This window comes from Miniopterus schreibersii, assembly GCF_964146895.1.
Source record: "Miniopterus schreibersii genome assembly, chromosome: 4".
NCBI classification, from domain to species: Eukaryota; Metazoa; Chordata; class Mammalia; order Chiroptera; family Miniopteridae; genus Miniopterus; species Miniopterus schreibersii.
This window is the reverse complement of record NC_138105.1, coordinates 8288334-8300804: the sequence shown is the minus strand read 5'-3', so window position 1 is coordinate 8300804 and position 12471 is coordinate 8288334. Positions and strand designations below refer to the sequence as shown.

The 12471-nt window shown below is 49.3% G+C and overlaps 1 protein-coding gene across 4 annotated transcripts in view; it reads left to right on the top strand.

Moving 5' to 3' along the window:
• The window catches only part of PDE5A (phosphodiesterase 5A), a 94556-nt gene that overhangs the window by 76576 nt on the left and 5509 nt on the right, over window positions 1–12471 (top strand). For all 4 annotated transcript variants that reach the window (XM_081137130.1, XM_081137129.1, XM_081137132.1 and 1 more), the window contains 5 exons: window positions 2985–3085; window positions 4641–4718; window positions 6642–6705; window positions 10447–10521; window positions 11816–11899. In XM_081137130.1, coding sequence (XP_080993256.1) covers window positions 2985–3085; window positions 4641–4718; window positions 6642–6705; window positions 10447–10521; window positions 11816–11899 — 402 coding nt within the window. The remainder of the gene's footprint in view (window positions 1–2984; window positions 3086–4640; window positions 4719–6641; window positions 6706–10446; window positions 10522–11815; window positions 11900–12471) is intronic.

Sequence of the window (12471 nt, the reverse complement as noted above, 5' to 3'; positions counted from 1 at the left end):
ACAACTTGTAAAGAAATGAAGCTATCCAACAACTGGGGGAACGGATATTTGTGAATGTGAGAAAGCATGTGACATGCCGGACACATTTATGTCGAGGGAAATGAGGTTGAGAAAACGTATACCAGCAAGCTAGCAGTGGGGGGTCTTGCCCGGTGGGGTTCCTGCTCTTCACTTTCTCTCTCCGGTGTGCTCTTTACGTGCATTAGCCGGCCGCGCGCGTGGCTATAGCAGCAAGGAAACACGAGCTGCAGCTGCGCAGCGGGGGGCTCGGGGGTGTCACCTTAGGGCAGCTCCCCGAGCTGGATGTCGCCTCCCCCTCAGCTTCCCCGAGCCCCGGGGCCCCTCAGGGTGGCCCGTGACTTTCCTGGACACTCTCTCACTACTTTGGGTCTCAGCCTGGCCTACTCAATCCTCCACTTAGAAGCCGTCATGCCCAGTCCTGGGTCCCGGCCCAGAGGCTTACGGAGAGGAGAGACTGTGCCCTTGCCCGCCAGCGTGACAGTCTCAGGACCTGGACTTAGTCTCAGGTTCTCCCCGACCGCCTGCCGGCTTCTTTCATCCTGCCCTGTGTCTCTAACTCCATCCGCACCCGAGCCCCCAGACGTGGGGCGGGAGGGAGACCGGGAAGAGAGGCGAGAACAGGCTCGCGGAGGGCGCTGTGCCAGTGACTGGCTCCCGCGCCGGTGGGTGTGGAGGCCGAGTCCTTTCCTGATGGTGGTTTCCAGATCCGGGCCAAGCGCAGCACTGGGGGCCTCTCCACGGGGTGTTCCCCAGTGCGAGTAACCGTCTCTGTCCCCTGTGTCACCTTGTGGCTCCTTCCTCAGCTCCCAGAACCTGACGTCTTGTCCTCTCTGTGGCCCTCTTGGACATACTCATGTTGAGAAAAGAAGTTAAGAAAATGTATACAAGACGTTAGCAATGGTTGTTTGGCTAACCATCAACGCTGCGCCTCCCAAACTCGGACGCAGGCCGTCCCACAGGGCGCCCACCCCTCTGCCGCCGTTGGATCTTTCAGATGGGAGGCAGACGGGTTCGGAGCATGCAGGGACACCAGCCCCGCGCTGGCAGTGAAGGGACAGTCCCTCCTCTCCCTAAGCCTCGGCGCGCGTGCAGGGCTAGGAGTCGGGCACCCCGTCTGGAAACCCCCTTACAAGTTGCGCACCTGGTCTAGCGTGGCGGGAGGTTGTTTCCTATGGATCCGTTCACGCACGTGGGTAAGGGGGGTGACGTCTGCGCGACGGATAAGTTCTGCTGGGTGAGGCGCCGGACTCACAGGAGTTGCCGTTCGGGTTGACAATACTGAGGACGAGGGCCCGGCTGAGGGGGCCCGGCCCGGCTCGGCTCTGGGCCCCGGGAGGCGCAGCCCCCGTCCTGGTGGTCCGGTCCCACCTGCGCTGTCTCAGCCCCATCTCCCGGCCTGTCCACACAATTGCATCGTGTCGTATCATCTCCAGATGGCCAGTCCCTGGCCCTGGCCTGGTTTGGCTCTGGTCACACAGCTGCACAGGCTTTAAGCAGTTACCCCCAACATTGTTTTCCCATAAATGGTGTTATTTTTAGGGTGCAGTTTTTTAGAACTGAGACTTTTCAGGAACGGATGTCCTGTTATAGCAGGAACATCTGCACTTGCCCTGGGATTTGCTCCCTGTGTGCTTTGGCCAGGACTTTCATTTTAATACTCTATTCAGTTTTCAAAAAGAAAATATGCTAGCCTCTTCTAAAAACCACACTTAACAAGTTTCTGCCATAGCTGTTTCTGCTATTAGGTAACATAGCTTAGGTAGTATATTATTACTTAACAGAGCAGACGGGATCTGGTGGTCTGTATGGCTGGCCTCAAACTATAAGTCCCATCTGCCTATTCTGTCTTTGGAAGCCCAAGTATACAGGAATGTACAGCCTTTGCTTGGGGAAGGGAAATAAAAACGTAACACCAAAAGACAGTTCCTTTTTCCCCTTGAAGTGGTTTTATCTTATAATCGATGAAAGTATCAGAAGGTATTTCCTGAATAGTTTTCTCTTTGGCCCAGGCTCTAGAATGATTTGATATTTAAAAATAATGTTTATGGTTGTAATCACAGATTCCTCAGTTAGATAGATGCCCGGTTTCAGCACCTAGTTATCTGTTAAGCGAAGGTTTTGGCCCCGGCCCAGCCCACCCACAGTTCTCCGGTCTTCAGAACAATCCCCTGCCTCCGGTCCTGGTCCTGAGCCTCTGGGTTTTCCTCTGCCTTGGGATTTGGAAAGCACATCTGGCTCAATGTGCAGATGTTGAGTTTATTCTGAGAATCCATGTTCTACTTAATTCAAGATGAGAGCTGTGCTTTAAATTACAGGCAAGAAATACCAAACGGTTTTGTGGTGACAGCGTCTGAGTGTTAGCACACGCACCAGCCACACTTTACATTGTCCTGTCGGTGTTTCAGACCAGGCTGCCCTCTGCCAGGAAGCCCTCCGTTGGCTCCTGCCCCCGACCAGCGTGCTGGCCTGTTCCTAAGGAATGCACACTGCTCCTGGTATTAAGGTGAAAGTATATAACTGTGTCCCAAAGAGCTACTGAATTTATTAGGAAAGCCAGAGAAATATTCTTTAGTAATCAGCTGTGTAGAAGTTTCCCCACTCAGCTCTTCGTTCCTGCAGCTTTGACTTTTCAGTTTCGCTGCAGTTAGAACGTGGTGGGTGACCTGCCCCGAGGCTCTATGGTTGGGGTCTGGGCCTGGACTGAGCCCCGGGTGTGTAGAGGTTGCAGACACCCCCACACAGGCAGGTGCACCATCAGGACGCCGTTTTCTCTCATATGCCCCGGCAGTGGGAGCAGAGAGGAGAAGCATCATTTCGGGGCGTTCACGCTAAGTAAGCAGGTGTCCCCCCGCACGCACGAGTCAGCCCCAGCGCGCGTGCGACCTGTGACTGCGCGCTCCGCTGTGTCCTTGTCGGCAGCTCCTCCGGGCGGCGTGCTAACGGTGGTTTCTTTTTCCACGAAGGGCAACCAGATTCTCAGCGGCCTCTCCATTGAAGAATACAAGACTGCGCTGAAGATCATCAAGCAGGCGATTCTGGCCACAGACCTAGCCCTGTACATCAAGTAAGTCTCAAGAAGCGCCCCGAGGCAAGGAGCGGGTCTCGGAAGGGTTCGTACGGCTGCAGACCTTTAAGACCCACGCTGGGAAACGTTTGGGCGGTAGGACGGATGCTCCGGCAAAGCCGTTCACCAGGCTGTGTGCAGTTTCTCACGGGAGGAAGCGGGGAACTTTGAAGTTGCTGGTTCAGAGCCGACAGCGGGCCCCCGTGGGTGCTGTGTGCGGGTGCTGTGTGCGGGCGCCGCGGGCACCCCGGCAGGCTGCGGTTGGCACGGCCTGCGGTCTGTGAGGCTGCGGCAGCGAGGGGGGCCGGCAGGCACACTCGCGGGGCTTCCCTGCCACGGGGCCTCTCTCCTCCAGCCAGGGTCACGCCTGTGCTTTTAGCCGTTCATTAGAAGTAAAATCAAACAGAGCATCTCCAGAGTGTCACGTGATCTCACTTATATGTGGAATATAATGAACTGACGAACAAAACAGATCCAGAGACGTGGAAGCATGGAACAGACTGAGGGATCTCAGGGAAGGAAGGGGCAGAGATTAACCAAAGAACTTCTATGTCTGTATGCTTGTTCCATGGACACAGACAATAGTGCGGTGAAGGCCTGGGGGGCAGATAGATGGGGTCAACGGGGGGAAAGGGGGACCTCTAATACTTTCAACAATAAAGATAAATTTTAAAAAATAATTTAAATAAAACAGAGCAAGCACAGAGGAACACACATATCTAAAGGTGCCTGCCTCTGAAAGTCTCTGCTTTTTTGAATTTGGGAGCACTTTAAAGTCAGTTAGGATAAGAGAAAATTGAATAAATTTCAGCTGATTCAAAATGATTGCCCAGTAAAGATGATCTAATTACCAAGAATTTGAAAAATACCTGTAACCATAAAGCCTTCCCAGCCTTTCCAGGCCACCTGGTCTCTCCTCTGAGTCCTCCTGGGACCTGCATTTCATTTCTGGTGCTCAGTCGCATGCAGCCCACTTTGTTACACAGGTTTCCCTGTTTTCCTGGTATCTCTGGCTTCGTATGACGCCCCGAGATGCTGGCAGCGCTGGGCCCCTGGATACCCACTGTATGGATGAGCGCTCCCTCCCCGTGTTCTCCGCCTTTCTTTGCTTTAAAAGCACGTCACAACTTCATACTGACACAGAGCAATTGTTACAACTTTTTTCTTACCCTATGTCAGAATATATTTGGGTTATATGAAATTAAACCGAAATCCTATAGATCTTGTTATGCCACACATTTAAAATTCCTTAAGCCATTCTCGGCACCCCGTGTTAACCCACATGGTTCCCCTTTCCTGGAGTCCGGGCTGGGAATCGCGATTGCTGGCACCTGTGATGTGCGCCAGGCGAGGGTTGGTGCTTCACCCCGAGGACATGGTAGAAGGGGGAAATGTGTTCTTAAGTAGTGATTTTTATGTTGGGTTCAAATATGGGTAAAAACCAGTAGAGATTTTCCCCACAAAATTGAGTCCATGATTCTTTGCAGACCACAGGGGATGAGATAAGAGCCTAGGGACTCCTTATAACCACCAAATATTTGTTTTTGTTTTCAAGGAGGCGAGGAGAGTTTTTTGAACTTATAAGAAAAAACCAATTCAACTTAGAAGACCCTCACCAAAAGGAGCTGTTTTTGTAAGTAGCCTTCCTATCTATCCTGAAAGCTGAAGGCTGGCTTCCCGGTTAATTTTGTCACCATCAGGTTCGTTGCAGTCCTTTGTTACCGCTTGATGATCTGAGAGGCTGTTGGAGTTTTCCAGTGTTGCACAGAGGACCAAACATGGGCATTCAGCAGAAATGCATTTGCAAAATGCATTTGCAAAAAAGTGGATAATTCATTCCTTTGCTCTGGAAGGAGCATTAGGATGTTGTAGACCATCAGTACATGGCTCTAGGGTTCCCGGGTTCCCATGCCCAGTTCTTTGGGATGAAAGCTGCAAATAGCATTGTAAAGACTGTGGGAGCAAGAAGCTGGCTGTGAGGGGTTCACAGCCCTTGAACGACGATGGCAGAGCCTCGCGGTCAGGACTGGGCTCTCCAGATGTGTTCTCCCTCACCCACACCTCTGCCCATCCCGACTACCTATGAACACCGTCCCTTGGCTGTTACCATGACTACCTTGGGGGGCAAGAACTGCATCAGTAAGAAAGAGCAAAGAGTCATAATCGAGTGATGCTAAGGACAGTGCATTGCTTGAAATAGATCGTTACCATGTACACAGAGATGCCAACCATGAGGCAACAGTGCACAAAGGCCCAGCTCTCTGCCCTGTGGTCGTGTGGCACTTGGCAATCTCAGCGTGGCTTCAGGGTGGTACAGACATGCCGCTGTGCTTTGGGAGCACTAGCTAGCTCTCCTCAATAACAAAGAAATCCCACCGCAGTGCCGAGCCTGGGCCTTGCTTTTCGCTGCTCGGCTCTCCTCCTGTGACCACCGAGGTCTCGTGGGTCACTTACTGTCACCTCCACACTCTTCCCTTTGCAGATGGGAGTTCAGCAGATGCGGGTGCGAGTGCTCCTTGGGGGAGGGAGGCAGTTGTGTTGCCGGGACCCCCGAAGGCCTCCGCGAGAGCAGCCTGAGCTGCCATGGGACTGTCTCTGCCCTCATCTCTTGCGAGAGCGTTGCTGTGAGCGATGGAGAAGTGGGGGAAGTTAGGGAGAAGGTACTTTCAGGCTGGGTGTCCCCACGTGGTGTGGGCCTCACCCTGAATGTCTGTATCACAGCGGAGTGTTAATCTCACCTGAGGACATTTATTTTTTTCATTGCTCTTTTTAGAGAGAGTGGAAGGGAGGAAGGGAGAGAGAGAGACATCGATTGCTTGCCTCCCTCATGCACCCTGACTAGGGCCAGGGCTCGAACCTGCAACTGAAGTACATGCCCTTTGACTGGAATTGAACCCAGGACCCTTCAATCCGAAGGCCGATGCTCTAACCACTGAGTGCACTGGCCAGGGCAGTGAAGGCCTTGCCTGTTCTTTCCGACAGATTCAGAGCATGAAGCTGTGGATACTCGGCGCCTGCTCACGGGCCCCAGGGCGGTGTGGTTCCCCCAACAGGAGGGCTCAGAGCGCCCTCCTCGCGTTCCCCTGGCAGACCCTGCTCATAGTTCAAGGTCGCTGCGTGTGTGAGTGAATCGGGACGCCCACCGTAATTCCTGCTCTCTCAGGACCTTCATCAGCAGGCTGTTACCATTTAATAGCTAATTATTAGTGATCAATGTGTTTTCATCAGATGACCACTGAGCGTCGAGTGCCAGGGTGCAAAGAGTAAACAGCATCGGGCAAGCGTTGCCCAAAGGTCAATAATTTCTCTCCTTTGCCGTCTGGGGCTGATGGAGGCAGTTTGAGTGCAAATTTCAGTAGTTCACTGAGTAACCAAAACATGACCCTCTGACACCCAGTATCAGTCACATTCCTGGATGAATTCCATTTCTTCAGTCTCTATAAATGGTCAACTGTGGGTTAGAGGGTTTCAATTTCGCCTTTTTACCAAGAACGATTTATGCGAGTAACATTCTCATCAGAGCCAATGGGCTCTTGGGCTTCTCTGTCCCCCACAGAGCGATGCTGATGACCGCGTGCGACCTCTCTGCCATCACGAAGCCCTGGCCCATTCAGCAACGGGTACGTTGTCGCTCAGTGACAGTAAACTAATCATTAAAAATCAAAGTGAGGAAAGTCTTTACTCCCAAAGGTAGCTTCTGAAGTATTCGTGGAACTTGTCTAATTTTTAAGAAGTATGGAAAGCAAGTAATTGGATGTAAGTTTTCTTTTGTAGAAGTTTCATTAGCACTTGATGTTTGTAAGATGTATTTAAGCAAGAGAACATCTGTGTTAGCACAGCAAGGCCCTAGTGGTAAGTTTTTCTTTGCTAAGTGCTACTTCTGGCTCACTTAGAGATGTTTCAGCACATCCCTTTAATAATGGAATGAGGAAGAATTTGTATTTTCATTTATCCTTTCTTTGTTCCACATCAGACCCTGGAAAGGTAACGTGGTGAGGTTGGGGTCCAGACATACAAAGCAATACTGTCAAGACTCTGTCATCAAAACAGCGCAGTGTGGGTGACAGGCCAGCGAAGTCAACAGAACACTGGAAATTGCATAGAACATTTCATTTATAACAGAGACAGTGTTTAAAATAACTGGGCAAAGGTAGACTTTTAACTAGATGATGTTATGATGATTTTCCCATCTCCATAGCCAGATAGCAAAAGACAAAATGGGATCCACTCTGCAAACGTAAACTCCAAATGCAGCAGCGAGTTCAGTGCAGAGAATTAAACCATCCAAGTATTAAATAAAAACATCTGTGGAGTCTTCTGTAACCCAGGAATGAGAAAACCTTCCTAACTATGGCTCAACATGCAAAAACTATAAAGGAAAAGACTAATAAATTTAATTCCATAAAAATGGAAAAAGCTTTTGCATGGCAAAGACACCCTAAGCAAAGTAAAGGACCATGAAAAACTGGTAAAAATGTTGGCAACTTCTGTCGATAGTTAATATCTCTAATATTAAAAACTTCTAAAAAACCAAGAAAGGCCACTAACCCTATAGAAAAATGGGCTTGAACGAAAATGGACTTGAACGAAAAGTTGATAAAAGAAGAAATGTGAATGGCTCTTATGAGGTTCTCAGAACCCCAGTCATAAAGGGAAAACGCAAATTAAAATTATGGCGACACACACAAAGCACTCATCCAGAATCTCATAACAGCTTTATTCCCAATAGTCAGAAACCAGAATCAACCCAAGTGTCCGTCAGCGGGAGGCTGGACAGACACACTGCAGTGTGTGCTTCATACAGTCGAGTGCTGCTCAGCAGTAGAAAGTAACCCTTACGTGCAATGGCAGGAATTAGTCTCATAAAATACTATACTGAGCAAAAGAAGCCAGACACTAAAGAATACTTATTGTGAGTTCCTTTCTATGAACAGGCAAAACTAATCGATGGTGAAAGAAATTAAAATAGTGGTGACGGGGGAGGGAAGAAAGGAGGGGCAGGGTTGCCCGGGAAGGGTCGCGGAGGCGCCCCTGGAGTGGTAGGAAGAGTCTGCACCTGGTGAGGGGTATGTTACGTGGTTATCGGCATTTGTCAATACAGTGAACCGTGTACCTATGATCTATGCACTTCACGGTACATAAATCCTACTTCATTTAAAAAAAAACACAAAAAACAAGCATTGAGATACCTTTTCTCAATTGTCCAACTGCCAAAAATGCAAAGGTTTTACAACATTCTCTGCTGGGAAGCTGGGGAAAGACAAGGCAAAATACTGTAACCCTTCGGAAGTGTGTAAAGACACATGTTCACTTAGCATCACTTCTAGGGGTCTTGTCACAAAGATATACTGGCAAGAATATGTGAAGGTGCTTACACAGCGAAGGCTGGAGCTGGCCGCGCACCCGTCGTGGGGCGCTGACTGAGTGACCGAGTCCGTTACGCCATGAGCTCCGTGCAGCTGTGCAGAGAAGTGAGCATTATCTCTAAACTGCCCGGGAGTGGTTACAAAGGTACATTTTATGCGGAAAAAGGTTTAACCACAGACAAGTCAATGGTTCCCCCTTGAGGAAGGAGGGGATCGGACTGAGGATAGGAGATGGAAGGGAGAGCTGCTTGGCAGGACTTCCTTTGTAGACTGAACCTTGGAACCGTGTAGATAGCGCTTATAATTATTAAATAAAATTGAGTTTTAAACATCACCGAACCTTGAAAGTGAAATGGAACAATCCAGGTTTTGCTGCGGAGCCACGCTGAGAAGGACTGTTTTGTTCCACGTGACGTTAACACAGGAACTGGACCAGGTATCTCTAGTGGGATGTACCTTAAAACAAGCAGAATGATCCCCAAAAAGCCCTCAAAACTGCTTTCAGGAGTCACACCGCTCGTGGTGATGCCGTCTAGATATCGGTCCCTGTTGTAGGGGATGCGGGAGAGAAGCACGTAGGAATTGCATGGGGTTGTCGAGAGCTAGGAGTTGGGCCTGAGCGGAGATGACCTACGGGACCAGCGTAGGCGGCAGCCCTGCCGCCCTGGTGAACCCGAGACACGAGTGAGCAGACATGCGCCGGCCCAGCCCCCAGAAGGGCGTAAACACAGCGATCAGCGAGGTTACGGGGCAAACCTAGGGCCCGACTGAGGTTTCTAAGCGCCTCCTGCAGAGGAAGGTTGCGGGAGAGAAGTGGCTGGTTGCGGTCCTGGACAGGAGACGCGCCGGTGAGCAGGCCAGCTGGTCGGGAAAGCGAGGAGGCGTCGCCGCTGCGAGGGCCCGGGCAGAGGGCCTGGGCGCCCACCCGATGAGCCCCAAGGGCCGAAATGGAGCAATCGGAGCATCGTTAGGGATCGAAATACATTTAAATCTCAGAGTTCAAAGTAATAACGAAGATAACATAACAAAGCCTCCCCTGGTCATCTTCGGTGGATGCTTTGGTGGAGAACCATTTTTTAAAATGGTAATTAAAGTGGAGAAGGTGAAGCATTTCTCCTGCCTTTTTTTTTTTTTTTTAATACCAATTGTACTTTAGGGTAACTAAATAATTAATTTTCTCTTTATTGTATTTCAACTTATAAAGGAAAAAGGAATGATCGATTGCTTGAATGTCAGCTTTTGCAGCCCCTAAGAACTGTATCTAGACTGAGGTCATCAATGGCTGCCAAGGTCACGGAAAGGGTCAGCCCGACGTTCGTTCCAGAGCCCTGGGCAGGGGCACGCAGCACTGCCTGTGAAGGAATCATGGCAAAAATGCGAACTAAAAACATTCCAGCATCGATCTAATCAAGCCTGCAGATCTCATTGCCAGGGCACAGAAATGCAGGGCGCAGACTCTAAATGATACCAGAGCGATGCCGTCAGCAGAACCTGGACAGAGGAAACTGCAGGACAAATAACCCAGTGCAGTCAGCAAGAACCACCGCCAAAATCATAAGGAACATTTTTAGAGAGTGAGAAGAGGAGGGTCCCGCAGGTTAATAAGAACTTACAAGGCCCATGGATCATTTGCAAAGTGCGCGCTTATTTGAGGTGTGTGCACAGCACCAGGCGTCGCAGGCGCTTGACGCCTCATTGGTTACGCACACAGATGGGCTGGTGCTGCTTCTGTCCCCACCAAGTGCCAGCAGTGAAATGACGTTAGCTTTTTCCATGTAGTTACAGAAGATCAGGACTGCAGACTCCAGCCTTTGTCACCAGACACACATTTAAGGCAAATGACACATAACTTCATTCCCCATGACGACTTTATTCTAACTTTACTGATGAGTTTGAAAGCTGCAGGTTTGGTAGATTCTGTTATCAAAGAGCCTTCAGTCCCTTCTACAGAGAGACAGGCTTTAAATCGCCAGGACGTCCTCTTGTTCGTTGCAGATAGCGGAGCTTGTAGCGGCTGAATTTTTTGACCAAGGAGACAAAGAGAGAAAAGAGCTCAACATAGAGCCTGCTGTGAGTATGAGACCCTGTTGCTGGCAATTATTCAAATAATTATTCAGATACTTTTTTGTTATAAACTTCTCAGGTGTCAGTGAGATCTTTCCTTAGGAACACAGCTACTTCTCATTTTATTTTCCATCATATTATACCTACTTTTTTGTAATTTGCTTTTCCCATTTAAATATCATAAGCCACTTTTCATCTAATGCTGCCCCTCTGTATGTTACTCACCCTGATTACGTAACGTAGATGGGACTGTCGCTTACCCGCTTCCTGTGGTGTGATATGTGCACTGTTCACGATCCACACAGCATAGTGACACGCATCTGTGTTGCTGAATGTTCATCCTGTTGGGATAAGTTCCCAGAACTGCTGGGTTGAAGGGCACACAGCTGTTGAAGGGTTTTTTTCATACATAACTGCCTTTTCCACAGAGTCTGGATCCCAAATACAAGAAAAAGATTCCTCTCAAACCATCTCTATCCTTTGGGATGAGTTTTTCCTGAAAATGAAGCATCGAGTCTTTTTTTTTTTCAATGCCAGTGAACATTTATTGAGCCCATATTAGATGGGACGTGGTTAAGAGAGTCCCTGCTCCTTGTGCTCAGCTGGGGACACGCTGTGTCTCAGCCTCGCACAGTTGTTCCGTGTGATCCTGGGCTGTTCGGCAGCTTGGAATCTCCGTAGAAAGTGCTGGGGCAGAGTGGTGGTCCCAGCTAAGGAGAATTTGCTTGATTTTAAACGAGCCCCCAGACAGACCTGTTGCTTCCATGACGGTGCCAGGCTCATCCGGTGCTCCAGTCACGAGCTCTTGGGAGAAGCCGCAATGACATCTGCATAGTCTTAGAAGCTCCGTGTGAACTGAGCTGTAATCAGCTGTGGCCTCAGCTCCTTCTTTCATGGAGCTGAGGGTGTTTGATTCCACAACAGTAGACCGTTCAAAGTCTGTGTTCTCCAAATACTTGGTAGCCGTTGACTGTAGGTCAGTCATGGAGTTTAGGCCAGGTCACCAGTGAGCTTTAGGTCCAGTGGTCAACTCTAGAGAAGTGATTGGCTCTAGGTCAGTGGTCAGTTCTGGGGGTGGTGTGGGGACTTCACAGCCAGGACAGACAAGGCAGAGGATCAGGGCCTCCCTGAGCATGGTGCCAGCTGGCAGCTCAGGAGGCTGGTAGAGGTAAGGAGGCAGGTGAGCAGGTGTCCAGCCTTCCTCAGCCGGCCTCGTGACTAGTCTTTTTAGAGCCAAAGAGCATTGTGTTCTTTTAAGTGACTGCAGGTGTGTGAATGTCTGTCCTGTGTTTGTTTTCAGGATCTTATGAACAGGGAGAAGAAAAACAAAATCCCAAGCATGCAAGTCGGCTTCATAGACGCCATCTGCTTGCAACTGTATGAGGTATTTCCATGGAAACGACTGGGCTTGCTAAACTCAGACTTAGGAATTAAAACCCCAAGTAAACTGAAGTGATTGACCTTGGGCTTATATTTATTGTTCCTTCTGCTACTGAATATGCTGTGTGCAGGGAACAGGGAACACATTTTATATTTACAGCTTCTTAAAAACTTCATCAAAGCCTAACCATCTATTGAGTGCCTACTGTGTGCTAGGTTCTAGGGGCGTAGGGACACTAAGGATGATGTGCCCGTGCTGTCCCCAAGGTATACTGGGCATGCTCTGTGTCAGCATATTCTTCGTAAGTGTAAGTTTTAGCCTAAATAAAAGTAATTACCCAATTCTTTCTCATTGTATAGTGTAGCTTAATAGTGTTAATAACATTTTATGAGGATTAAAAGGAGGTGGCTGGAAGAATATTACGAGTTCCCATTTCCATGCACCTCCTGGCCTGGGATTTTTATTTTATAGTTGAAGATATTCCCCCTAAAACATCTGGCTTACTAGGTTAGACGTGCATGCCCTGTGTACAGAAATTAGATGCTGTCCTTGTCTTTAAAAGTTTAAACAGGAAA